This window comes from Geotrypetes seraphini, chromosome 12, assembly GCF_902459505.1.
Source record: "Geotrypetes seraphini chromosome 12, aGeoSer1.1, whole genome shotgun sequence".
In the NCBI taxonomy this organism is placed as follows: domain Eukaryota; kingdom Metazoa; phylum Chordata; class Amphibia; order Gymnophiona; family Dermophiidae; genus Geotrypetes; species Geotrypetes seraphini.
The window spans coordinates 75,366,724-75,381,596 of NC_047095.1; the positions used below are offsets into that span (position 1 = coordinate 75,366,724).

Here is a 14,873-nt window from a genome sequence, read left to right on the forward strand (position 1 = left end):
TGCCAAGTCTCTTATATAGATGCTGAACAGGATCAGGCCCAGGACGGAGCCCTGTGGCACTCCACTTATCACCTCTGACATTTCGGAGGGGGTGCCATTCACCACTACCCTCTGAAGCCTACCTCCAAGCCAGTTCCCAATCCATTTGGTCAATGTGTTGCCCAAACCTAAAGAGCTCATCTTGCTCTGCAACCTGCGGTGTGGTACACTATCAAATGCTTTGCTGAAGTCCAGGGACTCCCCAACATCCAGCTTCTTCGTCACCCAGTCAAAGAAGCTGATCAGGTTGGATTGGCAGGATCTCCCCTTAGTAAATCCATGTTGGCGGGGATCCTGTAGATTCTCCTCGTCCATGATCCTATCCAATTGGCGTTTGATTAGGGTTTCCATTAGTTTGCTCACTATTGATGTGAGACTCACTGGTCTGTAATTTGCCATCTCCATCCTGGAGCCTTTCTTGTGGAGTGGAATGATGTTAGCCGTCTTCCAGTCCATCGGGACGTTACCTGTACTAAGGGAGAGATTGAAGAGCGCGGATAGCGGTTCCGTCAAGACATCACCCAACTCCCTGAGCACCCTGGGGTGTAGGTTGTCAGGCCCCATTGCCTTGTTGTCCTTGATTTTTGACAGCTCGCAGTAGACGCTGCTGGGTGTAAACTTGAAATTACTAAACGGGTCAACTGATTAAACCCTTGTCTGTGGCTGAGGGCCGATTCCCGGCGCCTCGCGGGTGAAGACTGAGCAGAAGTATTCGTTTAACAGTTGGGCTTTTTCCGAGTCCGTCTCTACATAGTCTCCGTCTGATTTTCTGAGACGTACTATCCCGCCCGAGTTCTTATTTCTGTCACTGAATACCTGAAGAAAGATTTATCTCCTTTCTGGATGTTCTTTGCTAGAGACTCCTCCATGCGGAATTTGGCCTCCCTAACTGCTGCTTTGACAGCTCTTGACTTGGCCAGATATTCTACTCTAGAGTCCTGTGTCCCTGATTGTTTGTAAGAGATGAATGCTTTTTTCTTTTCTTTGATGAGGTCCGAGATCTCCGTAGAGAACCACTGTGGCTTGTTGTTCCTACTCCATTTGCTTACTGATTTAACATAGCGGTTTGGTGGCTTTCAAAGTTGACCACATTTCTTCCACGCTGTCGGTGTCTGCTTGGCTTTGTAGTGCCTGGTGAATGAAGTCTCCCATGTCTTGGAAGTTTGTGTCCTTGAATTGGAGGATCTTGGTCAGTGAGGTAGATTTCGTGAAACCTTTCCTGAGATTGAACCATATCATATTGTGGTCACTGGAGGCCAAAGTGTCACCCACCGAGACCTCTGTGATACTTTCTCCATTGGTAAGTACCAGGTCCAGTATTGCCTGATCCCTTGTTGGTTCCAATACCAGTTGCCTGAGTCTTGCTCCATTCAAAGAGTTTAATAGCTTCCTGCTGCTGCCGGAAGCAGAGGAAAGTGTGACCCAATCCACATCAGGCATGTTGAAGTCACCTACCAATACTGTGTCCCCCCGCAAGGTGATATTCTCTATATCTCCGATTAATTCCATATCTAGGTCATCTTGATGTCTTGGGGGTCTGTATACTACGCCAACATACAGGCATTTGTCCTTCCCTCTGGCCAAATTTACCCAAAGGGATTCCCCAGTGTACTGTACATCTGTGATTCTGGTGACCTTAATGTCATCTTTAGTATATAATGCTATACCACCTCCCAATTTGCCCTCCCTGTCCCGGCGAAGCAAGTTGTAACCTGGTATGACCATGTCCCACTCGTGGGAGTCTGTGAGCCAGGTCTCAGATATCGCCACCACATCCAGGTCGGCATTCCTCATTTCTGTTTCCAAGTCTAGGATCTTGTTTCCCAGACTGTGGGTGTTGACGTACATAGCCCTCCATGTTGTGTGTTTGTTGCATCTCAGTGGAGACAATCCCTCTTTATCAACTAGGACACCATTAGCATTATTCGCGTGTCTCTTACACTCCCTAGACCGCAGCACTATAGAATTGTGATTAGAATTGTGTGTTTTTTCATATAAGAGTTAATAAGGAGCTAAATGAGGGTGAATACCCAGCAGTGGAAATCTGAAAGAAAACAACTGAAGGACTAAATTTCATTCAAAAGCTATGTTTAGAAAACAACTGCCCCCAGTTTAAGAGGTAGGAGTTACCCTACCTCTTAAAATGTCTTTAATTATAATATAGCTTGCCATAAGTGTGTCAGTGAGAGGGAAAGAGAGATGGTGTACATGGGGAATGGAAGAAAGTGGAGAATTTTGGGTCATAGGGAGGGAGGTACAGATAGGGAAGAGAAAGAAGAGAGGGAGAAATGTGGTGGAAAGGGAACAGTGGGACAGACTGAAATGGATGCAAGAGGGAGGAATAAGAACATAAGAAGTTGTCTCCGCTGGGTCAGACCAGAGGTCCATCGCGCCCAGCAGTCTGCTCCCGCGGCGGCCCATCAGGTCCATGACCTGTCTAAAACCCTTTATTCCCCTTTATGCTTCTATCTATACCCTTTCATAATCCTATCTCTACCTCTATCTGTATCCCTCAACCCCCGCATTCTTCAGGAATTTATCCAATCCTTCTTTAAAACCCCGTAGTGTACTCTGTCCTATCACAACCTCCGGAAGCGCATTCCAGGTACCCACCACCCTCTGAGTGAAAAAAAACTTCCTAGCATTGGTTCTAAACCTGTCCCCTTTCAATTTCTCTGAGTGCCCCCTTGTTCTTGTGGTTCGCAATAGGATGAAGAATCTGTCCCTCTCTACCTTCTCTATGCCTTTCAGGATCTTGAAAGTCTCTATCATGTCTCCTCCGAGTCTCTGCTTTTCCAGGGAGAAAAGCCCCAGCCTTTCTAACCTGTCTGCGTATGGAAGGTTCTCCATACCTTTTATCTTTTTCGTTGCTCTTCTCTGAACCCTCTCCAGTATTGCCATGTCCTTCTTAAGGTACGGCGACCAATATTGGACACAGTACTCCAGATGCGGGCGCACCATCGCACGATACAGTGGCATGATGACTTCCTTCGTTCTGGTTGTAATACCTTTTTTAATAATACCCAACATTCTGTTTGCTTTCTTTGCGGCTGCCGCGCATTGTGCCGTTGACTTCATTGTTGTATCCACCAGCACACCCAAATCTTTTTCAAGGTTACTTTCCCCTAATACTAATCCCCCCATTTTATAGCTGAACATCAGGTTCTTTTTCCCTATATGCATGACCTTGCATTTCTCTACATTGCTCATAGTGGTGAAGGGAATGGAGGGAGAGATGTGGCATGGTGCTGGAGAGGGGTGATAGAAGGAGAAATGTTGGGCATGGGACTGGTGGGAAGGGGCAAAAGATGAGAAAGGGATAAATGCTGGACCATGGTAGGAGGAACCAATGGACAGCAATAGAAGAATTTGCAGAGGACGGGAAAGCGGAAAAAAGAAACTGGGACCAACTTGATGAAAAAATAAGTCTCCAGACAACAAAGGTAAAAAACAGTATTGACTAAAATATGTTAGCTTTTGGAAATGTATATAATGTCTTTGTATTGTGTTCAAAAGAAAAGGAAATGCATTTCTGGTTTTATTTCTACAGTGTAGTTGAAGTACTTGCTGACCCCTAGCTGTGGCTGGTGGTGATCCCCAAGCAATGCGAGCAGAGGCCTCTTTTAGAGATAGCCAGAACTCCCCTCCACCAAGCACAGCAACCGCTGGCAGCATCCATGAGCCACTGAGGTGCCAGCATCTGTGACTCAGGGACACTACTGCTGCCTGCCAAGCTTGGCAATAGGGAGCACCGGCCACCTTCAGAGGAAGTCCTCAGCTGACATAGCTTGGAGGTCCTCATCAGCTGAGTATTTATATTTACATTAGAGGCTCATTAGAAACCCGTTTACAAAGTATGTATTCTTCCCAATTAATATTTCCAAATTAATAAACTGGCTTTGCTTATTTGTAAATAGGTCTCTACCAGAGTCTTTAATTTAGTAGCATAATTAAATGAAATAACTATTTCTGAAGTTTATAGGGACCGGGGGGGGGGGGGGGGGGGGGGGATTCTTCACGGGGATGGGTGGGGACGGAGGGATTCCTTGCAGGGATGGGTGGGGATGGAGGAATTCCTCACGGGGACGGATGTGATTTCTATCCCTGCGCAACTCTCTAATCCAAACTTCTGACTGTCTCTCAAGTCTGACTTACCAGCTGGAAAGCTCAACCCCCACTGGAACCCACAAACACAAAATGGGGGGAGGAAAGCAGTCAGCTCTGATCCTGACCACAAAAATGCCATGGAGCCACGCAGCTTGTGCTCAAGCCCACTGTGGACAAACTTTGGGTGAGTTATGCTCCCAAGGGAACGGTCCCTGATACTTCAAACTGTACATGCAGGCTGTCCAAGTAGGTGCACTGCCAAGCAGTCTGCCCATTGGAAATAGACTCTCGACCTCAGAGTATGCACTATCCGACAGCTAGAGCTGTTCCACAAAAGGGATCCTCTGTGAAAAAGACAATTTAAAATGAAAAGAAACATGAGCAGAAAAGACAAGCTCCTGTCTCGCTTGTAGAAAGACAACTGAGAAGTTGAAGCACAGTACAGAGGGATGGGAGGAGGAGCAAAAGAATGCAAATAAAGCTCCCTATAAGAGTTCTCATGAGTAGAGGTTGACTACCCGATTTTCAGGAATAATGTGTCTATCATACTAGAAACACTGATTTCCTCTCCTGTTGGAAGCAGTGGCAAAGCAATTGATCAAGTCTGATACAGTGGAACTTGTCCAAATTTTCCAGGTTCATAACGGATAGCAAAGATATAGGCAAATTTATATCTTTATCATTTGGAAATAAAATTACTTTCTTTTTTCCCCCTCCCCTTCCAGCTTCTTTATCAGAAAAATGGTAGCAAGATCTATACATGATCATTATCTAGATGAGTAGCATAGTTGGGCTGAGAACAGGGAAGCCATGGCTTCAAGTACAAACATGGACTGTGCCCTCTGGGGATAGGGATACCCAATTTATCTGAATGAGTTATAAGTGAAAAGTCATGAATAAATTAAAAAATATATTATATTCTAGAAAAGTAGATATTAATTGGTCACTTTGGCCCAGCAATAGTGCTACAAAAAATTCATCTCATTCAACATTCCATTTCCCTTTCTTAAAAAGTCATGAATACCTTGTTCCACAGGCATAGTCCTAGACTGGATGCTGGGACTAAGAGGACCACTTCCTGCACTGGTGGATGCTCTTACTTTGATATCATAGGTTGTGTCAGGCTTCAGATTGGTAAGGGTGATGTGAGGGTCCTTGGTGATATTGATAAGGTCCTGTTGGCTGTTGATGTCTCGGTATACCACAGTATAGTTGGTAATATTTCCATTTCTTTCAGACAGCATGGGTGGGTCCCAGGATACCTCAGTGGTTGAAGTAGTGAGCCCTACAACTTGTAGGTTCTGGGGAAACCCACTGGGCACATCCTCACTGGTAGTGATCATAACCTCAAACTCTTCTCCAAGCCCAGCTTTGTTCTTGGCAGAAAGTCTAAAGATGTAAGTTGCACCCTTGTGAATGCTGGTAGCAGTATAGAAATAATCAGTATTGCTCAAATCTATAATATTCATCTTGTCTTTGTCAATGCGCTTAAATTGCAGTCGATAACCCAGCAAATCGCCTATTATTTCCTTGGGTGGGCTCCACTCAACAAGAGCTGTGTTCATCTTTGTGAGACTGACCTTCATAGTGGGTTTTCCAGGCACTTTAAAATATAATAGCATGATTTCAGTGAAAGTATAGCACATGAAATACAGAACAAAGCAATGCAAAGCCCATACAAAGGCAATAAAGGGCAGGGATTTTGCTGACGAGAGCAGTAACTAATTACTTACTTTGGGAAAAGCTGTGAACCATTTTTTTTGTTTACAAGGGATTATATAACAATTCAGCACAGCTGTCTTCTTTGCTTTAGATTTCAAAACTAAAACTTAGCTTTCTATACTGGATCATCTCCAAACAAGGAGCTTGATTTGGTTAAGAGTTAAAAAAAAAAAAAATCAAAATGGAGAAAGAGCCAGTGAGTGAGAAAAGACACAGCTAGGAAAGATTTCTAAGGTGGTTAGAAAACAAAATTGTTTTTAAAGCTTTATGAAAAAATTGAAAGGAACTAGAGACCTTTCGGATATCGGGAATTTAACAGACATGCTGAGAAATTTCACTGCTCTCAGTCAAGGCATGGGTATACAGAACTCCTTTGTAAATATTCTCACATAAAGTACATTTCTCATTGTAGCTTACCTGCTCCTGTTGTTGTCACAACTTTGGGTTTGCTTCTTGTACCATCTCCTTTGGTGGTGTAGGCTGCTACTGTCACAGAGTAGGTTGTATCTGGAGAAAGTCCTCCTATGACCATCTCCTAGGAATCAGTTGATAACAGAGTATGGAGAGTTAACAAAATAAATTATTGAAAAGAAAAAGCTGAATGAATGAAAAATATGAATGAACCGGCTTTTGCCATATTTTTAGATGCAGAAAAAGCATTTGATAGAGTGGAATGGGATTTCATGTATCAAGCTTTGGAGTGGTTTGGTATGGGTTCAGGATTTATTCAAATGATTCAGCCTTTGTATAGCTCCCCTATGGCAAGACTATATATCAATAATAAAATGTCGGATCGTTTTCAATTGCATAGGGGAGTTAGACAGGGTTGTCCATTATCTCCTTTGCTTTTTGATATGGTTTTAGAACCTCTTTTGTTAGCCATTAATCAAGCAAAGGGGATACAGGGTATTCCTCGTAATGATTGGGAATATAAGTTTTCTGCTTATGCAGACGATATTTTACTATATTTGAGAAATCCTGTTTCCTCCATTCCTTGTCTGTTAGATTTGATAGATAAGTTTGGTAAATTTTCAGGTTATAAAATAAATTGGAATAAGTCTGAACTTCTTCCACTCAATGTACATTGTTTAAAAAATATGTTTGATTCCTTCTCTTTCGTTTGGAAGTAAGATGGATTAAAATATTTAGGAATATGGATTAAAAATACAGTAGATGAGACTATAAAAGAAAATGAAAAAATTTTGTTAAAAAAGGTTACAGAATTATGTGTGCATTGTAATCCATTACACTTATCTTGGTGGGGGAGAGTCCAAACGGTTAAAATGATGATTTTGCCTGAAGTTTGTTATCAAATGAGTATGATACCAGTATTTTTTCAAGGGTCTTTCTATAAAAAATTGAATTTGATTATTATAAAATTTATTTGGCTTGGTAAAACTCCTAGAATTGCTATAGCATCTTTGCAAAGGCCAATTAAGGAGGGCGGGGTAAATTTTCCAAATTTTTATAGGTACCATCAGGCCTATATTTTACGTCAAGGTATGTATTGGGTCATCCCGAATCTCATTGAATATACTCCCGATTGGTTATATTTGGAATGGCGACTCATGTTTCCTTTACATCTTTCTCATGTTCTCAGTATCAAGATGCCCAGATTATACAAAGATTATACAAAGAAAATAGAATTTTAATGGATACTTGGAAAACATTAAGATTTGTTAGTAAACAGCAATTTCTATTAATAACTCAACTAATCAATCCATATGGCTAAACTCCAAAATTCAAATTGGCGGTTTCAAGGTCGTCTGGAAACATTGGATAATTGCAGGAATTAGAACTTTAAATGATGTAATTTCTAATGGTAAACTGCTGGAATTTACACAATTGCAATATAAATTTGGGCTTCACAAATCACAATATTTTCGTTGGTTGCAATTGAAGCAGGCCATTCAGGCAGGGTTCCCTGAATGGAAAAATTTGAATACTCAATCTAGTATAGAATTTTTATGTTTTCAGGCAGACTTTCTGGGACATCAGGCCGCACAGTGGTATAAAACTATTAGTGATTTGGTTAAAAAAAAGCCTAAAAATACTTTTAGGGATATTTGGAGCATTGAGATTAAACATAATATTTCAGCATCTTAATGGCCACAAATTTGGTCTTGGAGAATGAGATGTACAATGTCAGCGTTTATGAAACAACCTTGGTTTTTCTTGTTACATAGAGCTTTTTGGACCCCAGTTAGATTGCAAAAGTTAAATAGTTCTTTGTCTAATAGATGCTGGCATTGTACACTGGATGTAGGGACTTTGGATCATCTTTTGTTCTATTGTCCCCATATCTTAGCCTTTTGGAACTCAATCTGGGATCAAGTAAATTGTTTATTGGAAAACCATGTAGCGTTATCTTATGATACTGTGCTTTTTGGTATGTCTATGAGAAAAAAGAGTCAGATATCAGTATGTAATAACAAACTTTTATTGATTTTGACTGGAGTTGCCATCCAACATATTACTAATAACTGGAAAGATCATAGTAGGCTCAATTTTAAGTTTTGGTGGAATTCAGTATGTCACATATATAGAATGGAAAGATCAATAGCGGTACAGAATGGAAATTATAAAAATTTTATTAAAATTTGGGAGCCATTAACGTCCTTTTGTCATGATTGATGCCATTTTTCTAATAATTTTCGATTAATTATGTAAGATTTAGGGTTGGGTGGGGGGTGGGTTTCCATTATATGAAAATATAATAATTAGAGGGATTTGAGGGTGGGAGGGGGAGGGTTATATTTTTAATTATAAGATATAATGATAAGAGGCACAAGTGCTTAGATTTATTTTATTTATTATAAATTTTTGTACACTTGATGAAAGTTTTAAAATGAATAAAGAATTAAAAAAAGAAAAGAAAAAGCTGATGACACAGCATACTTTTCTATTCTTAAGTCTATTGCTGCATTTATCTCATATCTATGTCACTTTACAATTCAATCATCCATGCAAATCAAAGATGTGGCTTTACAGAAAGGCACTACATAAGCATGAAAAAGAACATACAGACTTACTCTTGCATGGGAACACACAAAATACATAACACAACCTGCAAATCTATTTTGGAATAAAGCAGGATCCATGTCTCATGAAATCCACCTACAGCGCAGTTAAACAGTTATAGTTATTTGATTTGATATAACGCCATTATTAACAAAAAACATCAAATCAAAGCGGTTAGTAATAGATAAAATTCGAAGGAAAATAATTTTTAAAAAACAACAATAAAATAAACACAACAGGGAAATGTACGCTGTACAATTAACAATACTAGATACAAAGAACTACTACGGTAACAAAACCTCCAGATCCAACAACCAAAGTAATACATTGTTCAACATTTGGCGCTCCATATCCTCTAAACATGATTCCACCACACTCCCCTCTTCTCCATCTGCCGAGGATCTAGCAAAATTTTTCTATGAGAAAGTCACTTCTTTACGATGCTCTTTCCCACCAGCACCCTCTTATAACTCCCTGGTGCTCACCGTCTCCAACCCTACCCTAACCATTGCCAACCATATCCCAGCCGACAGATCCTTGTCCGCCTTCGAGCTCACATCCGATTCCCTGGTCTCCAAACTCTGCCTCAAGCTAAAATCCTTCAACTGTACCTTGGATCCTTTCCCCTCCTACCTATACGAGAAAATTCCCACACAAGCCATCTCATCTCTCACCAAACTTATAAACTCCGCCCTACTTTCAGGCCTATTCTCGGCAGAAATGGGACACATTGCCTTATCCCCTCTACTGAAAAAAGCCGATCTAGACCCCTCAACACCCTCCAGCTATCGCCCAATAGCAAATATTCCTCTCCTCACCAAGATGCTGGAGTCCATCATAGCCACCCAACTCTCATCCTATCTCGAGAGATTCTCCATTCTCCTACCCTACCAACATGGCTTTAGACCCAATTTCAGCACCGAATCCCTACTGGCCTCATTAATCTCAAAGGTCCAACAACTTCACTCCTGCAACAAGTTCGCTGTCCTTCTTCAATTCGACCTTTCTGCAGCTTTCGACATTGTCCATCATGACATACTAATTCTCCAACTCTCTGAAATTGGCATAAACTCCAGTCTTAGACTGGTTCTCAAAATTCCTACGCTCCCGCTCCTACTCTGTTAACATGAACGGCACCTCATCCTCCCCTTGGAAACCGATTTGCGGAGTTCCTCAGGGTTCTCCTCTATCCCCAATTCTCTTCAATGTGTATATGACCTCTCTGAAACTCCTCCAACTATCCCCCTTGGAAACACTTTACACTTACGCCGATGACATCCTTGTCCTCCTCGAGACCGACTCCAACCTCACCAACCTCTCCGAGAACATTTCTTCATGTATAGAGAACCTCCAATCCTGGGCTCTCACCGTACAAATGAAACTAAACGAGACCAAAACAAAACTACTTTGGCTCGGCCCAGATTTAGATCAGCTACCCACCCTCATCCCACTATCATCTGGCACCACATTGAAGCTTGAGCACTCAAGCAAAGTTCTGGGAATCATCATTGACTCTACACTATCCTTCAACGATCACCTCAACTCCTTAGTAAAAAAAATGCTTCTTCAATCTCCACATGTTAAGGAAAGTGAGATCCTGCTTCCATCATCAACACTTTGACGTCCTCGTCCAATCCATCATTCTTTCCAGATTAGATTACTGTAACTCCATCTACTTAAGCCTAACAAAGAAAAGCCTTCTTAGACTTCAGCGGATTCAGAACACCGCGGCTAAACTAATCTTCGAAAAAAGCAAATTCGACCCCGTCTCCCCGCTTCTGTCTAAGCTTCACTGGCTCCCAGTAATCCTTAGGATTCACTACAAATGCGCCTGTCTAGCTTTCAAGTCTCTACACGGTATCCTTCCTCCTCTTTAACCACTATCTTGGATCTCCTCGAATCCTAACTCCACCAGATCTACACAAAAATTCAAACTATCCTTCCCCTCTTTAAAAGGCATATCCCACATAGGAAAACTAGGGACATCCCTCCTCTTCAGGATCACCGAGCTGTGGAATGGCTTTTCTGCCCCGCTTCGGAGTACGACCTCCCTCCAAAGCTTCCGAAAACATTTGAAAACCTGACTTTTTTCTAAAATGTAACTACTCCCCCCCTCTTCGATATGCTAAGTCCCTCTATCTTCCTCTTTACTAAGTCCTTCCCCTCTTCATTGGAGTTCCTTTCTATATCAATTCCTGTAAACCATGTCGAGCTCTACTTTTGTGGAGATGATGCGGTATACAAACTTAAGGTTTAGTTTAGTTTACAAAATGACAATAAAGTGCAGGAAAGGTTTACAATACCAACAGGTAAGAACAGGAGGATAGGGGAAAAATGTGAGAAGAAGAAAGCAAAGGAAGAACTAAACTGAAGTGTTATGAACTAAGGTCAAACGCCAGTTTGAAATAATAGGCCTTCAAGTTTGATTTAAATAATTTAAGAGATTTTTCTCTGCGCAGATATAGTAGAAGGGATTTCCAGAGATTTGGGGCCATTACAGAGAAACTAGAATCTCTAAATGTCTACAAAAAGCTGCCTAATTGATGGGATGGTCAGTAAGGATTGATTGGAGAAACGCAGCTCCCTTCTAGAAGCGTATGGATTCAGATGAGAAAATAAAAATAGAAGAGAACCAAAATCCAGTGTCTGAAAAGTAAGTAGGTGATATTTATAAAGTATCCTGAAGGAGATGGGAAGCATGTGCTCAATTTTGAGAAGCGGGGTAATAAGGTTGAATTTTGAGTAATAGTAGAGAAGCCTAAGTGCAGTGTTTTATACTAGTTGGAGTTGACGCAACTAATAATGAATTGCAATAATCCAATCGAGAAATGACCAAGTTTTATAAAAAAAATTTGATATTCCACCAAGCGGATTTCTAAGCGGAGTACAAATGAGTCTACAATAAAAAGTAAAATCTTGGGGACATAGACTATAAGACATACTGGTACATTAACGTACATAGCTTATAGGAAAGAGACAATAAAGGGAAGAACAACTGGATGGGACCCTTCTGTAAGTATTAATCATAAGAGGAGAGAAGCTAAGAGGAAAGATGCTGCATTAAAGCTCAAAATTGTCTTTAAATAAAAATGTTTTCAGTTTTGTTTTAAAACGTTCCAAGGATGGCTCTTCTCGTAAATCTGTGAGTTTGACTTCGATATGGGAAAGATGGTAGAGGCGCTGATAAAGGACCCCATCATTGATAATCTTAACGGATACAATTTGATGAGGACCAGCCAGCAAGGCTTCAGCAAGCAGGCAAGCAGGAGGCAGGAAAAGAGAAGGAGAGAAAAGCAGAGTAGAGAACAGGAGAAAAGGAGCAACAGAAGGCAGGAGAGAGCAAGGGGCATCAGCGAGAGGTAGCTCCGCCAACCTCCTGACATCATCCAGTGGAGTTCCTCCTTAAAAGGGGAGGGGCCAGTGACACTCAGCTGTTCAGCACGCATCGAGGGCAAGCATTAAAGGCGCTCACCTTGAGAAGGGATGAGCCACAGCTAAAGGAGAGCAGAAGGAGACCACAGCAGGTGCAGAAGACACACAACCAGGCAGACACAGAGGACATAGCAGGTGTAGAGGACACACAACCGGGCAGTCACAGAGGACACAGCAGACAGAGAAGACATCCACAGCAGACCGGCAAGTGGGAAGCAATGGAAGCAGCAGACAGAAGCAGGATGTTGAGCTACCCAGTTTTCTGCACCGTTTGCCATATGTTTGACTAGCTCCCCTCTGGGAGGTGGTCTTACGTATGCGCTCAATGCGGAGAACTGGAGAGCCTGAAGAAAAAAGTCAGACTCCTGGAGGGCAGAATACTGGAACTGGAGGCACTTCAAGCAGTGGAGGAGGAAGACAGAGATGCAGAGAACATCAAGACAGAGGATACCATCGAGGAAGAAGTCCGAGAGCTAGAGAAGTTCATTGAGGAGGCATACAGGGAGGCCGTGGAAAATCAATAGCAACAGTGGAACTGCCTAAATACACCTACAGAGAATGTGTACCACCCGATGGGCAACCACCATGAAGAAATGGGTGACACAGCAGTGAGATCTGGAAACAGCGGAGGGAACCCACAAGAAGACGAATCCAGTGCAAGCCAACGCCAGGATGAGAGAAAATGGATGGGAACGAAAGACACAGACCTGCGGCTGAAGAGATGGACATACACCAGGGACACGGACCTGCAGCTGAAGAATCAAGAGAAGATAGAGAGGACAGCAATTGTTGTGGGGGACTCCATCATCAGACAAGTTGATAGCCACATAGCGAGAGGAAGACTGGATTGGCTGGTGACCTGCCTATCGGGAGCCAAGGTAGTGAGCTGTATCGACAGGATCATTACATTACATTAGAGATTTCTATTCTGCCATTAACTTGTGGTTGAAGGCGGATTACAAAAGAATTTAAGGTTGGTCTGTTACATGAAGAGATCAGTGGTCATGACAAGTGAAGGTAGAAAAGAGGGTGGGTATTTTCAGAAAATGAGGAAGAAGATAGGTGGAAGAAGTATTCGAGATGTTAAGATTTAATCAGGGATTTCTTGAAGAGTATGGTCTTTATTTCTCGTCTGAATAACTTGTAGTCTGTGGTTGTTATCAGTAGATTGGAGATTTGGTTATCTAATTTCGCTGCTTGAGTGGCTAGGAGGCCGTCGTAAAGTTTTTTCTGTTTAACTTCTTTGATTGGAGGGTGTGTGAATGGGGTGTGAGTTTTTCTATGTCTGGTTGAGGTATTATGGATGAGTCGGTTGTTCAGATAGGAAGGACTGTCTCCGTTTATGGTTTTAAATAGGTGTGCAGTAAAATTTGAATAGTATTCTTTCCTGGATTGGTAGCCATCGGCAGTGTGGAAGAAGAAGATACGGCGGAGGTGATCCATGTGGGGATGAACAACATGAGCAACAGGAACTACAACAGGGAAGTAATGAAGGAAGTACTGAAGGATGCTAGGAAGGAAGCTGAAGACCAGAACACAGAGGATAGCATTCTTGGAGATCCTGCAAGTACCCAGGGCTGACGAGAAGAGGCAGATGGAGCTGCAAGCAGTCAACGCGTGGATGCGGCGCTGGTGGGAGGAAGAAGGATTCCACTTCGTGCGCAACTGGACAACGTTCTGGGGGAAGAGCAAGCTATTCAGGAAGGATGGACTCCACCTCAGCAGAGATGGAATGAGGCTACTTGCAAGCAACATCAAGAGAGAAGTTGAGACGTTTTAAAATTAGGAAGAAGGGGAAAGCTGACAGTCAACCGAGAGAGAGAGTCGATGGTTCGGGAACCGGTATACTCGGAGGATACCGTGCAGGAAGATAGAGGGGCAGACTCATTGGATCACAGGCAAAACCGATCGAAAGGGACACAAGAGGGAAGGAAATGCAAGAAAGGAACAGGCCACAAACTCAAGTGTATGTACACGAACGCAAGGAGCCTAAGGAATAAGATGGGTGAATTAGAAGCTATGGCACAAAAAGATATCATGGACATCATCGGCATCACGGAAACCTAATGGACTGAGGAAAATGTCTGGGAAACAATGCTACCGGGATACAAACTATACCACAGAGACAGAGTGGCTCAAAAAGGTGGGGGCATTGCCATATAAATCAAAGAGGGAATTGAATCTACTGGAGAGAACATGCCCCAACAGACGGATAAGTTAAGAGTGTCTATGGGTTAATATTCCAGGAACAAATGGACTGGAAATGAAGATCAGCATCTACTACTGACTCCCAGGGCAGTCCAAAAAAATTGAGGGGGAAATGATGGACGAGATTAAACGCAACTGCAAGGGAGGCAACACAGTTATCATGGGTGACTTCAACTATCTGGGGATAGACTGGAACCTAGGCACCTCCGGCTGTGCTAGGGAGACCAAGTTCCTGGATGCTGTAGGCGATTGCTTCCTGGAACAACTTGTCAAGGAAAATACAAGAGGAAATGCAATTCTGAACTTAATTTTAAATGGAGTGCGAGGACCGGCACAAGGTGTAA

General features: G+C 42.3%; 1 protein-coding gene across 1 annotated transcript in view; it reads right to left on the minus strand.

The window, feature by feature from the left end:
* The window catches only part of PTPRF (protein tyrosine phosphatase receptor type F), a 953,410-nt gene that overhangs the window by 392,039 nt on the left and 546,498 nt on the right, over positions 1–14,873 (minus strand). The window contains exons 16-17 of the mRNA XM_033915537.1: positions 6,286–6,403; positions 5,171–5,749 (exon numbers count right to left, since the gene is read on the minus strand). Coding sequence (XP_033771428.1) covers positions 5,171–5,749; positions 6,286–6,403 — 697 coding nt within the window. The remainder of the gene's footprint in view (positions 1–5,170; positions 5,750–6,285; positions 6,404–14,873) is intronic.